The sequence below is a fragment of the Odontesthes bonariensis genome, chromosome 17 (genome assembly GCF_027942865.1).
Source record: "Odontesthes bonariensis isolate fOdoBon6 chromosome 17, fOdoBon6.hap1, whole genome shotgun sequence".
NCBI classification, from domain to species: domain Eukaryota; kingdom Metazoa; phylum Chordata; class Actinopteri; order Atheriniformes; family Atherinopsidae; genus Odontesthes; species Odontesthes bonariensis.
The window spans coordinates 15,531,083-15,545,262 of record NC_134522.1 but is presented as its reverse complement, the minus strand read 5'-3'; the positions used below and the strand labels follow the sequence as shown (position 1 = coordinate 15,545,262).

At 42.5% G+C, this 14,180-nt stretch overlaps 2 protein-coding genes across 8 annotated transcripts in view; one reads left to right on the top strand and one right to left on the bottom strand.

Moving 5' to 3' along the window:
- Positions 1-202: 202 nt before the first annotated feature.
- Positions 203-12,581, top strand: tgfb3 (transforming growth factor, beta 3). Its single transcript, XM_075448064.1, has 7 exons — positions 203-1,010; positions 5,070-5,233; positions 6,557-6,686; positions 6,833-6,940; positions 10,557-10,707; positions 11,245-11,398; positions 11,491-12,581. The coding sequence occupies exons 1-7, from the start codon at positions 665-667 to the stop codon at positions 11,647-11,649; spliced, it is 1,212 nt and encodes a 403-aa protein (XP_075304179.1). The 5' UTR covers positions 203-664; the 3' UTR covers positions 11,650-12,581.
- The window catches only part of ttll5 (tubulin tyrosine ligase-like family, member 5), a 54,507-nt gene continuing 52,678 nt past the window's right edge, over positions 12,352-14,180 (bottom strand). For 5 of the 7 annotated variants that reach the window (XM_075448059.1, XM_075448063.1, XM_075448060.1 and 2 more), the window contains one exon: positions 12,352-14,117. In XM_075448059.1, coding sequence (XP_075304174.1) covers positions 14,065-14,117 — 53 coding nt within the window. In that variant the 3' untranslated portion in view covers positions 12,352-14,064. The remainder of the gene's footprint in view (positions 14,118-14,180) is intronic. The other 2 variants (XR_012766755.1, XR_012766756.1) reach the window with 1 other exon arrangement.

The following is a 14,180-nucleotide window of genomic DNA, read 5'->3' as shown; positions in this document are numbered from 1 at the left end:
AATCAGAGGATTTTTCTTCTTTTTGCTCTTGCGAAACCTTTTTTTTTTTTTTTTTTTTTTTTTGCGCATTCAAGTAAAAAAACAGATTTGACAACATCAGGTCATAGTCTTTTTCGGCACATTTCAGAATAGGACAGAGCTCATTGTCCCAGCACGGGTTATAAATTGCTGCCCCTCCCTCCTAAACGTCACAGTTTGTAGCTATAAAGTACGGGTGAGAAAAGAGAGCTCCTGAGTGTGTTTGAGGTTGGACTACGGGGAGATAACAGGCGCACTGGCTCCACAAGCGCAAGTGGATGGGAAGAGCCCAGTGGAACGGAGAAATTGAGACACGGCGCAGAGACTGGCTCCATCTGAATTAAAACAAAAAGGGAGAGATGCTTGAATGAGACAAGGGGTAATGAAGAGTGTAATTAAGAGTTCAGATGAAGAGTTGAGATTATTTTTCAAAATGGCACGGATTTGCGCTCATTCAAATGCGCATTTTGCAAAAATGACATAGCACTTGAGAAAAAATGGGATTCCTCCAGGAACAGAACTCGTTCACGACCTGAAAGAAAAGATAAAAAGGGATTCTATTCAAATCGGAATTTGGTTTTGCTTTGTTTTCTTTTTACTTGTTTTACTTGACAAGCGTTGGTTGTGAGTACTCGCAGAGTGAAATATGAATCTGGGCAAAGCACTTCTGTTTTTCCTCCTCTCAAATTGTGTGACAATGACTTTCTCGCTATCCACTTGCACAACTGTGGACATCGACCACATCAGGAAAAAGAGAGTGGAGGCGGTCCGGGGACAGATCCTCAGTAAACTCCGGATGACCAGTCCGCCTCAGTCAACAGGTCCAAGCCAGGTACCGTATCAGGTTCTGGCCCTTTATAACAGCACCAAGGAGCTCATTGAAGAGCTGGGAAGAGACCGGCAGCAGAGTTGCGGACAAGATAACACAGAGACTGAGTACTACGCCAAAGAGATTTACAAGTTCAACATGATCAATGGTCCACCAGAAAACAGTGAGTTGTTGTTTTTTCAATCAATAATTTCCACTAAAAGTTTCTCTGTTAAGGCGCAAGCATGGCCGTGTTTTTTTGTTGTTGTTGTTGTTTTGTTTTTTTTAATGTTGCGTGTGCTATTCAGCAAGTGGCCAAACTGTACCCAAAATCCCCTGATCCCCTTTTTTGAAACTCACCCTTACCTACCTGCACAGGTTCCAAGACGGATCCAAATCCACTAGTGTCTGTGCGACTTTTACGCACAGACGCACCAGTGGAGCGTCGTGCAAAAGGAGAGGGCAGAGTAAACAATCTAATTGGAATGAGCACCATTCCACATACATACCTCACACTAAAGCCATGGGAACTCCAGCTTAAGTCTGACACATTCCTAAGCGAGGAAAATTCTCAGGCTGTTGAGTTTAGTATTTATTGCCAACTCTAATACCTCATTTCCATTTTCTGGCCGTGTGTCCCCCAGTATCTTTCATCCACTGTTGCTCACCTCTATTTCCCCCACTATTTCTTTTGAGTAGCTGCGTGTTATGATCCAATTCCCTTGTTCATCCATATTGGTATTTCCTGTATAAACTCTGGCCCATTGATTGTTCCATAAATCAGAAGCAGAAGCTCACTGAGCGGCGGATTCTCCAGAGGGAGGTCGGTTTTAAGTGGAGCAGTTGGATCTTTGCCGATTCACGGTCAAAGGTCAGCGGGTGTATGGTGTTACCATTTTGAAATCAACAGGTGTTTATGCTGTGCTGTGACACTGAGCAGAGCTTCAGCATAAGCCCTGAATCAAATCCATTTCACGGGTCCCAGAAAGTGCTTCTGACATTCAAAAATACACAGCTCGGGGTTTATCCGCTGGTCAGAGGTAGCCAGAGCTCCCAAAACAAACAGAGGTCTAAGGAGTGGGATCAGTGATGGCCAGGTGCCCAGGACACATCATACTGTAGGCCATACTGTAGGTGATAATAGAAGACATGAACCTGACTTACAATTGACAACACTTTCTGGCCAGAAGCTAATCATCCAATGATGTTATTACTCAGATTAAAAGAGGCTTTCAAAAATACATTAATGAGAACCTTTCTCTCCCTTTCCATTATGTAATTTTACGGAAAGCTGGACATGTTGCATCTGTAGAAACATAATGTCTGTCACCTTGATAATTTGGCAGTGTAGTTCTTTTTCATTCCTGTTGGATATAATGAGTTTTACATGCACTGCTTTTGGAAGGTGGGAGTCTTTGGGAATGTGGTCAAGTTTTTTCTTTTTTTTTTCTTTTTTTTTTCAAGCACAGTTAAGAAGTTAAACAGAAACGTTTCTCTCATACTTCAATGCACCACTTACTCCAGACCACTTCGCTAGACACTACTACTAATGGAAATCATTGCATTTGCCATCAGTGAGTCGAAGAGGCAAAATTCAGAGATGGCAGCAGTTTAGAGCTGCTGTCAGGAGACCAGTGTGTGAGGGAAGACAGCCATCTTTGAGCTGAGGGATGACCTGTGGCAGGATACTGACTTACCCGTGCCTTGCAAATCAGATCATGCAGTTTCAGTGAAATTTCAAGCCAATCATTGACTCAGTGTTGGGTCAGTAAAAAATGAGGACCAGCGCTGAGGACAGCAGGGTATCTGATATATGGGATAGTAGAAAGATGATGTCATCTGAGCAAACAGAGACAGAGGACATTGGCCTCCTCCCAAAGAAACAGCATCTCTCCAACCAGCTCCCGCACGTTCATCATTTTTGCTTCCTCATGTTATATCAAGCGGGGAAAAGAGTTGTTTTTTTTCAGAGCAAAGGTCCATCACATTATTCAATCTGCCGCAGTCTTGATGCATAGTTTGATTTCTGTACATTAAGACCATAATTACTTTGTGAGGGGAAATCAGACCTCACCATCGGGTCATTATGAAAACAAATTCAAATTCCAGATGCTGGAATTTAAGTGTATAAAAAGCTCAAGCTCGAACTCGAGTACATTTCCAAAGAAATTGCTGCTATGCTTTATGAGATCTAGACACCACAGCAGCTGGCTAGCACCTGCCGACTTATGCTTCCTATTTCCTTTGTTTACCTCCCCGAAGCTCTGGAGAGACTGACATCACCAAGTATCCTCCGGACAAAAGGGCAAAGAGAGGTGATTCTTGGGAGCGTTTATCAGGGAGCTTCTGTATCATGAGAGGATGCGGCTGAGCGTGTGTAAGGTGTGGCCGATAGCATTAAGGCGAGGCACTTAATGCGAGGCTTAGCAGTAAAACTATTCAAATGTCTGTTCCCAGGCAACTTGTCTGTGCAGATTTACCACCAAATGGCCCCAATAAAACAGGTCTATGATGAAGTTTTGCTGTCCAGCCTTTATATACACTTTTGCAAAGGTGTTAATAGGAATACACCCTCGTAAAATCCCAAATAAATAAAATCTCCTCATAGAATGCGATCCAGGAGCTGTTACAGAAGTAAATCATTAGGGATAACAGGAGGTTTAATTTGTTTACTTACAGTGTTTCAAATATAAAGAGCCCTCTCACAGCCTTTCACTTCTGAGTGGATTTACCAGTAGAAATTAGACCCAGAAGAAGCTTACTGACATAAATCTGCACTGCCACAGTTTGCAGAGTCAGCATCCCAATACTAAGTCTGAGGAGCAATAATCTAAAAGCGTAAGGGGTCAAAAAAAATTAGTGAATGTATCTCATTTTAATTATACAAGCAATACCCTCTGCTCACCAACATGGAACAAATTACTTTTTAGACCCTTGGCAAAAATAAGTCATAATGTGAAATCCACCTAAAACCATTGCAATGGGAAAAATGAGGTCATCCAAAAGGAAACCAAAGACTTGATTAGAATTTCAAATCTCTCCTCGAAGTGGGGCTTTCCACCTTCTGTGGGGGAGGCAAAGGAGGAGAAGTAAGGGGGGAGAAGAAGCAGAGAGTGAGGGGAGGAAAAGGCTACTGAGGTTTCCTCCTTATAGATTGTGTGGAAACACTGGGTAGATATCTGGCTGGGGATGATCACTGAAAATGTCACCTATAAATAGGGAAAGTTGAAAAAACTCTGTGGAAACACCAGATAATGACTGTGAGGATGCTGAAATAGAATTCTGGGTCAAATGAAGTACAGATAGTTGGAGATGTGCGAGTTCCTTTTGCATGACACGGAAACAACTGCTGAGTTTCCATTTGTCCCGAAACTGCTCGAGGTGTAAATCGGCTAAAGGTGCAATACGCCTTTCAACCACCAGCAAATCTGAGGCTTGGTAATAAAGCTTAAGCTTGAGGTAATAAATTAACCAAGGCTTGGCTGTAAATGACTGTTTCCACTTGGCTCATAAAAAGTTTGCTATGTGCTTGTTTTGCTCAACGCTGCATGTGCTTTGCCTGTTAAAATAATAAACTGCTTCGTGTTATAATGGCGTAAAAAAAAAAGGGAAAGGCTTCAATTTAACAGGAAGCTTTTCAGAAGGAATCGCTGTCTAATCACAAAGGCAGACATCACACTGAGGTGTACAGAGGGTTAAATCTTGTCAAGAGGTCTTTTAGTGGAATTATTATCATGATGGATTCTCCCTCCTCAGTGGTTGCTCGGGCATTGTTCTGCTCCGGCACGTGAGCCCACTTGTTTCTGACCAGACCTTCGAGTGTCAGGGAACACTTGGCTTCTGTCTGAGCCCTCAGAGCACCTGTTGGATGCAAGTGCTGGTGGGAATAGGAGGAGCACGCTCCTGTCCCTCTGCGGCCTGCTCCACCACCACATGGGCCATTTGGTTTTCATTTCATGACTTCAACTTGTTGCTAACTCCTAACACACAAAACATTAGCAGATGGCTTGTGATAATGGCTCCCAGGAATGGACTTGAAATATTTAAAGAAAGATAGGACTTTCATTTTTATTTGCAAACTGTTAAAATTTGTGGAAAAATAGGCTTTGATACCATGTTCATATTGGGGTAACAGATGAATAAAATCTAAAGTAGATGAAACAAAAAGAGTTTCCGTCTTCTTTTTAGGAGGTATAACATTTTTAAAGGCCCCGATGAGTCAGTCTTTCCTCTTTACCTGCAGATGACCTGCCCTCCTGCCCTAAGAGTATCACCTCCAAGGCATTTTACTTCAACGTGTCGCTCATGGAGAAGAACGCCACCAACCTGTTCCGGGCAGAGTTTCGAGCGCTGCGGATCCCCAACCCCAGCGCCAAGAAAAACGAGCAGAGGATTGAGCTCTACCAGGTGTGTGAACTGACCGTTCATTTCCACTGTTAGCTGAGCGCAGGGGGTTTATGTGCTCTGTTTCTCTCCGAAGGCCTGCTTAGGTCAGTGAGAAAGATGAAAACATTTATATTAGGGTGTCCAACTCCCTCCCTGCTCTTTTCATGTGCTGATCATTATTCCATGTGCTTATGGTCCAATGGATTGTACATCAGGATAAATTTAAGAGCTTATGCAGCCGTCTTTAAGAAACCCCACATTACCATTCGGCAGTTTCTTCTTTCTTAACTGTCAATCTCAAAGGAGTTGTCCATACATGTTAGATCAAGAGAGGGTTTTATATCTGCCTCTGCGCTTGTGTGTTTATGATCATTTCTTTAAAGTGTGTTAAAGCATACATCTGGTCGAAGTCTGTATGGGGTGGCAAGAATGGCTTTTTTTCTGCTTCCTCGTTAATCTCCTGTGAGAGACTAGGAGTAATGATCAGGTTCCAACATTTCCTGCCAGGGAGACAAGCGTCTCCGGACTGCATACCGCCTCTGAGACAAGGCTCTGGCCAGCACTGAATACAGACTGTCAGGCCCTCAAGATTGTTTCCAGGGGCCTAGGAGGAGATAGAGGCAGGGTCACCCACCGGTGGGAGTAAATGGAGCCGTTCACTCGCCCCAACACTTTTCAGGCTGGAGCTGATTGGCAGAAGGCTGACGCTGGCAGTCCTGTGGCCCCTCGTTCCCACAGGAAGACAGATTAGATGCTGACAATGTTCAGGAACCTGGTTATCCATAGCGCTGCTTTGGAGCCAGGGGCTCATACCCACCACCCAAACACACATTTCTCACTACAGATAAACACCTTTGTCCATAAAGGTGCTGATGTAGATATAAATGTCTGAAACCTACTCTGTTATTTTCCTCCATCGTCAGGTTTGCGGAGTCGGGATCTTAATGTGAATGCCCTCAAAGATACTTTCTTTTTCTGAAAACTGTGTGACACTGAATCTGAGAGGCTTAAGTCAAAGTTTGAATGGCTGATGTGAAATACGGCCAGTTTCTCATTGGCAAGAGGGTAACACGCAGGCATTAACTTGCAAAATGGGGATATCAACACAGGGAGTCACTTTTTCCATGAAGAGTAGACATTTGGCCCAAGGCATCCTGGAGAGTCTGGCTCAGGCAGACAGCCTTGATTCTGTGTGTAAAAAGTGTGTGTGTGTGTGTGTGTGTGTGTGTGTGTGTGTGTGTGTGTGTGTGTGTGTGTGTGTGTGTGTGTGTGTGTGTGTGTGTGTGTGTGTGTGAGAAAAAAAAAGTTTATGCAGCTGGGTCACATTTTCATCTTTCCTCACAGATCCGCCAGAAAGACAACCCCAAAATCAAACAGCGGTACATTGGGGCGAAGAACGTTCTGACCAAGGGGACGACTGAGTGGGTCTCCTTTGATGTGACAGAGACAGTGAGGGAGTGGCTGATGGACCGACGTGAGTGGGACACCTCAAGTTTTCCCCGTTTCACACCTTATTACATATCCTGCCAATAAAGCACTGCTTCATTTAAAAATGAAGCCTAATAGCCTCAGGGAAAAATGTCCTCTCCTCACATCCCTCTGCTCTTGATCTCTCCTCAGACACCAATCTTGGCCTGGAGATCAGCGTGCACTGTCCCTGCCACACTTTCATTCCTAATGGCGGAATCATTGAGAAAGTCAAGGAGGTGCTGGAGGTCAAGTTCAACGGTGAGATTACATTCGATACCTCAGGGATTTACGTGGCTTGGAATTTTATCAGCTAGATTTCTTTTTTTTCCGAGAGCTTGTGTTGACTTTTTCTTCCTCAGTTTTCATTTCAACAAGTTAAAGTGAACGACAATAATGTTTAAGTTATTTAGCTGCAGCCTAAGATATTAGATCATATTAGATGTCAAATTCAGTTTAGTGCATACCTTTATAACACGAGGTAATGCACCTATTGTATTCACTGATACTATTCTCGTGTCTGAACAGTAAATATGAGCATGTTTAGCATATTTTAGTACAAACACTGGTGGCAAAGAGAATCATTAGCCACCCACAGCACATCTATGGTTAAAATATTTATTTCTCTACTCCGTGCAAAAATCAAAGTTGTGGTTTAAAGTTTGTTATCTACTGTCCGCTTTTTGGTTGTCCCAGATGAAAGGTAACCAGCTTGAATGAATCGTGTTGATATCTTTGGTCTTGGCTAAAAATCTCTACCTCTACATCAGACCGCGAGAAAGGTTCAGAGACCGTCCTTGTAACGGTCAGAAAATAGGATGATCATTCTGACTGCTGCGACTGCTGCTGTGATCTATGTCTACCAGCCTAAACTCTGAAGATGGGAACCAAACAAGCTAAACATAACTGAAATAGTTTTTGCAAAATTAGCATAATTTCATCTACTTTTTCCTAACAATGGACCCAGCCATGTTCCAGGAGATTTTTTCCATAACCATAAAAACCACTAATGTCAGGACTGGGTTATTTCTTTGCTTCATTGTCTATCATTGAAGGGTACAGGTGAATAGTGCATCCTTGACGACGGTTTACGCTCGCTCAACTTTCCTCAAAGCCAACTAAAAACAGCAGGTCTCATCATTGCATACATCAAACAAGATGTCGTGACAAAGTTTATTAGAGGCCTGCTGCAAAGTGTGGTTTGCAGCAAACTTATAAGATGGCTAAAATCGTACAGTGTGTATAATCCACTTAGAATGGCTGCTTCATGCATGAGCCAGTCACCTCCCAGTCGATTCTCTGTGACGTCCTATGTGACATGGGAGAGTCCTACTGGCTGTAAACAGCTAGCCTGTGGCTGGGAGAGGCTAGTCTGTTTCTATTTCTTGCGTGGATGAATAGAACAAGGATAGTTGTTTGTACACCTCATGCAAAACTAAACTAATGGCTGCTGGATTAGTACTCTAGTTGAGTATCGATCTTCCAACTGAGTTAAATATCATCTGTTGCAAAACATTTCGTAAAAGTAATAGTAGTTTTAAAGAACCCACACTGTGCTCATTTCCAGGCTCAAAGTTAAATGTTTGGGGTCTACTAAAGCTTACATGCTTTAGTTTAAAGGGATGTTTAAGGTTTTTTTGTACGAGGTACTTATGAGCAATGTCTTACCTGCGGTTGACAGCAGTCAGAGTGCACTTTGTTTGGAGAATGTGAGGCTTTCCAGATAAATAGGCCACCAGAAGAGCACCTTTTTCAAAACAGAATTTATAAGATTTAAGTTGTTTTAGATTTTTAAAAAAAGAGCTTTTGTGGTGGCCCCGTTTCGAGTAACTTTAGCTCACGTCAGAAAAGCTTCTGATTCTACACACAGTTTTCTAACTGCTGAATGCTCATAACCTCACATCAAGAAAAAAAGGGACAAAAAATATCTTTAATGTTCAAAGAACTTCTTATTTTTCTGATACTGTACATGGTTGGATCACCTCTTGTCACCTTCTGTTGGAAAAGCATCATTTGAGCTCCTGTTCCTTTAAGGCCCATCTCCATACGTCAGTCAGCACCTATCAGTTTTTCACCATACATGTATTTGAATGCCATGTCAAACTTTAGAAAAAGATCTTCATTTATGAATCCATATGATTTTAATGTTATTATACAAGTTTCCACGTAGTCTAAAAAGGAGTAACCATTCATAATCTAAACATGACCTACAGTTTCAACCCTTCAACCCCATCTCCCTGCAAGCAGACAATACACAACTGGATTCAATGTGCATGTGTGCATCTGTTTGAATTTAAGGTTATATAAGCTATTTGTCAAATGTGTGACGTCTCACTGCTGTCCCACTCAGGCAATTATATACTTTTGCTGCTATGACTTGATGCTACCTAAAAAGCTCACTCTCAAAGAAAAGGTTTCATTAATAAGCGAAAACATATATTATTAACATTCAACAAGGCTGGGCGTGCAGAAGCTGTGCCTTTTCATGAGACCAGGCCGATTCGAATGCCAAACTGGCCTCTGGGATCCATGGTGATGCAGATAAATGAGCGAAGAAATGTCTGGACTACTGACAAAATGTTTCAGGCATTTCAGGAGCAACTTCTTCTGTGAGGGAGAATAGATTCCTCTGCTGTGGACAGAAACTTTGTAGCTATTTTTATATGCATAAAAAAAGGCTTTGTAATACACTGAAGAGAAGCCAAACAATGAAACAACATAATATGTCGTCTTTGAGAAAGCATTTCAGTCTCAATCTAGCTTTGGGTCTTTGTGTAGCTCTGTCATCATGGCCAGACTGTGGTCGCTGAGTCTGTGCTTGGTTGGGATTTGTCTCTGCTTTTGATCTCTTGGTCTCAAAGCAAAGAGATGCCCTGCCAGTTTCTATTCACAATCAAGAGCCAGATAACGATTTGGTTTGTTTGAATTGTGTTTGATTTGTCTAAGTTAAAGATAAGCATCTCAGCTGTGATGAAAAATGTGGGTTTTTTTCTGAGCAGTGCTATTGAAGCTGTTTATTTTTCAGATGATTTGCATTAGTGGGTCTCGAGACTGTTTGATTCAAGAGGCCCTTTTAGGCAAATTTTCTTCCTATTTTAGTTTGTAAAACCTGTTTTTACAAATTTCCAAAATAACATTTTGAGTTTTTATATATATTATAAATTCAAGTTACAGCACATTTGTGATTGTAATAATACAAAATACAAAATAGTAGTACATGGCCTCTGCTGTACGTCCCATTTGATACCAGGTTGGCAAAGTGGGCTCTGTATTTTACAAAAGGCAGTGGATGATATCTTAAGTCACCATGTAATTGTGTGTTCTCCTACATTGTCCCTCAGGCTGAATAAGAGTTCTGACACCATCAAACACTTGGTTGATCTTGAAAAGTTTCTTTTGGTCCGGTCATCAACATGTTCTTCAAGCAGCAATAGTCAATTAGGCGTTTTTTTGTGAAGATGATGAATTTCTTTTCTTAAGGGAAGAGAGAGGCATAGAGCATGGGAATACAATTGATCTGGTATCTCACTTAGCACTGGGGCCCCCGGTCCTGGGAACAATCCTGACTGGGCTGGCCACAAGGAATGTGCTGTGACGGCGCTCAGACGTTTGGCCCCAAATTAAAGAGGGCCATACACATCCACCAGCATCTCTCCTGAGATATCAACTGCTTTAGCTATCAGCGATAGATTGGATGAGCAGACACAGGCCCGGGAGGGGGTGGGAAGTTAGAAGGAGCAGTGTTAAATACAGAGGGATGAAGAGCGAGACAGAAATAAGGAAAGCTGAACCTGAAGATTGTCCTCATGTAAAAGTTATGATTGTCAGCTTTTGAAGCAAAGCTGTCTTTAAAAACCCTCCTTGCCTCCTCCTGCAGGTGTGGACTGGGACTATGGTGATCCGAGTGTGAAAAATCAAAAGGAGCTGTACCCGCACCTCATCCTCATGATGCTCCCTCCCCACAGGCTGGATACCCACTCCTTCTCCCGCAGGCGCAAGCGAGCAATTGACACCAATTACTGCTTCAAGTAAGGCCGAAAAATGTAACGCACTGCTTTGACTATTGTTTACGGTCTTGAAGTTTGTGAAATAATGAGGAATGAACCAGCTCCAATGCTGGACATGAAAAGCCTTGCAGATAAGTGGCTATGATGTCAAATAGTGTATAAGCCAAAGCAAAACGAAATGGAAATATCAACTGTCACATCTGAAAAATATGACAAGCAAGACGCACACATGGGCAGGGAATACATAGAAGAAGCTTGTTAATCACTCAGACAAGCATGAGAGAGGTATGATACAGGTCAGGATCTGTCCCAGTACCAGAAAGCATTACCTCCTCTTACATAGTGTTTCCTCAGCTCTCGATTTTCCTCCGTCAGCCAGACAGGCAGTACCAAAGACACCTGGGCTGCCTCCAAGAGGGAAAATAAGGGCACACCTAAGAGTGGAATTTCTGAACTTCTCTCTCATCTCTGACTAAGGCCGTAGGGAGGACATGTGAACAGCTTTTAAAAGTTGTACTATCTGAAAATCAAGTGTAATCCTGCCTCTCTTTTCTGCAGCAATTATGAGGAGAACTGCTGTGTGCGACGACTGTATATCAATTTCCGGGAGCATTTGGGCTGGAGGTGGATCCATCAGCCGGAAGGGTACTATGCTAACTTCTGCTCTGGTCCCTGTCCATACCTCCGCAGCGCAGACACCACCCACAGCTCGGTGAGGCAAAGCACCACGGCACTTTAAAGTTCTGATGGTGTTTAGAAATGGAGTTGCTGATCCTCATCTCTTCTTGCTCTTTCTTTTCACAGATGCTGAGCCTCTACAACACATTGAATCCCGAAGCATCTGCCTCACCATGCTGTGTTCCTCAGGACTTGGAGCCCCTCACCATCCTCTACTATGTGGGTCGCTCTCCAAAAGTTGAGCAGCTTTCAAACATGGTCGTCAAGTCCTGCAAGTGCAGCTAAAGTTCGGGGCTTCAAGCCCCGGCAAGAGACGTGGGATGAGGCGGCTCGCAGCACTACTCGGACGCGGGTGGAGTTCAAGTGGGCAGGGTACATTTTCTCCTCCTTGAGTACCAACACCTTCCTCCTTAAGCCTTCCCCCAAGGTCTCTCAAGGAAAAAAAAAAGAATGAAAAAGCAGACCACCTCTCTGCTCACGATCATCGGCAGCATTTATCAAAACTTATCAGACACCACTTCATCAACAACGCTCTCAAACCCATCAGACCTCTTGTCGACCCTCAGCATTGCCTTTTCACATCAGTATTTCTCATATTTTGTTTTTTTGTTTTTTTTTCAAATATTCCAGTATTTTGAAAAAAGCCTGTACCTCACATGACTATTGGTAATCAAAGCCTGTTTTCACTGAAAGAGGAACAGGACAATACTTTTCTTGCTATGACCAATGCTTTTTCAAGGACACGGAATGGTTGAAACCAAGAACAGACTGAGAATGCAGACTAACCTCAGCATGCGTCAAAGAAAGTAGGATAAAAATGATTTGTTTGCTGAGAGCAAACACTTCTCTCAGCCCCGACACACAGGACACGTTTGAATGTCCGAGCTGGAAGCTGACGCTGTGCACGCCACGGCTCCCTACACTGTTTGTTTAGGATTTAATGCTGTCGAATAAAAAAAAAAAAATGACGTTAGGAAGAAGAAAACATGCTGGAAAACAATCTTTATTTCCTCTTAGTATTTCCAAGGTTATGTTTACCTCTGTAATGCAGCAGGATGGTGATTCCAGGGATTGTTTCATTTAAAAGTGAAGCCTTTCTGTTGTATGAGATGATGTATGTCACTAAGTGAACTCAACTAGATCACAAACTGTAAATGTTTTTATTACTCTTGGAAACACTTTTTTTTTTTTTTTATTAAAAAAAATGGACAGTTGGATAGATCTGTTCGTTTTTTTCATTGTTTGACATTTACTGACACAATACTCATGTTCGATGTCTTCTAGGTTTTCATTTCAATCTTGCTTGCTACAAACTGCCCAAAATGGTCCCAAAGCAATATTCCATTTCCATGCATTGTACACTGTTAACAGTCATGAACAAAACTAGTTACACTATAACATTGAGTCTTGTGAAACAGCATGCACTGGCTTTAACAGTAATAAATCCACATCATGACATTCATTACGTTACAAACACGATCTACTACCAGTATTTTTTGTTGTACTGCATTGCAAACTAGAAATCTGTGCACAATCGACATGATGACAATCATCAGCTGAGAAAATCATGCACAAAATTCAAGTATTTCAGACAAAGTCTTCAAGACAAATATACTGACATAAGATATGTTTTATTCTATAAACTCGCCCTGAGTGAACTCACTATATGGTCCCAGGTAACAGAATATCCAGAAACTTATTGGTCTGCTAGTGTAGCATTAACCTTTAAGTCAGTGCATAACTATAATCCCCTTTATGTTGTGTTTTGAGCTACAGAAAAAAGGCCAGCGACACCCCCCCCACACACACACACACACACAATATATATTAAATAAATAATGTGCATTGCAACAATAATTTCTTTATGAAAACAAAAATATTTCATTTGGTCCATCGAAGAGAAAGAATGTCAACATAGACACGAAACAAGGCAACAACCAATATGTTCAGGCTCTATCAGAATCTTCAGGCCTACAATCAAAGAGAGTTCAACTTGAATTCATTCGTAGTTCATGGGCAGAGATTTGGCAACTGGAGGGCTTCCAACGTGGAGTGTGAAGTGTCAGATGCAGGAACCCACACATGACAGGAACTTATCTGTATGCTCACAATGCACCAGTGAAAGATGAGAAACTGGGAACGCGGTCTGAACAATACTTGTCAAAAACTCATCTCAAGTCTCTGATTACCCCTATCTCACCTGTTTTTTGTTTTTTTTTTAATGCAAGGGGAAGGAAAATCTAATAGCATGGCCAGGGGTGCACATGCAGCTGCCTAAGCAAAGATTTAAACGTGGAATCCTGTAGTTAAATAGCAACCGGGCTTGAAGAACCATCTGCTGAAGGCTATCTGTCAGTGAAATCTTCCTGCGGCATCAGTAGCATGGAGGGAATGAGGGCGGGCAGCTGTTGGGATGTAGACTGATTGTAGCCAAGGGCAATGAAAAGCGGTGGGTGGGGGTTGTTGGAGCTGCGCAACTAAATCCCAACCTGCGTCAAAGCTGGGCATTCCTGGCCTGGCAGACTATCATCTCGCATATCTGTGGCTACATCATAGAGAAATTAATAGGACCTTGCTCAATGTTTGGCATACTTTTATCTGTTGTCCTTTCCCAGAATATACCTCTGTGAGATGTTGTTACATGCAGAGACACCTGCCAGGCCTGCAGGGTGGCAGGATGTGCCCGTGTTTCCCTTCATGTCATCTGTGAGAGGGCTCCTGGTGCTGGAGCTGCCTCCGGTACACCGAAAGACCTGCGAAACAGCAGAGGAAAGAAGGTTTTTAATAAAGAGAGGTGAAAGAGTTGTTAAAGTTCT

Excerpts from the sequence above, each read along its gene's own strand:
- tgfb3 (XM_075448064.1), top strand. The coding sequence starts at position 665 with ATGAATCTGGGCAAAGCACTTCTGTTTTTCCTCCTCTCAAATTGTGTG. Across the intron at positions 5,234-6,556 it reads AGAGGATTGAGCTCTACCAG|ATCCGCCAGAAAGACAACCC; the intron begins GTGTGTGAACTG and ends CTTTCCTCACAG. Across the intron at positions 6,941-10,556 it reads GCTGGAGGTCAAGTTCAACG|GTGTGGACTGGGACTATGGT; the intron begins GTGAGATTACAT and ends CTCCTCCTGCAG.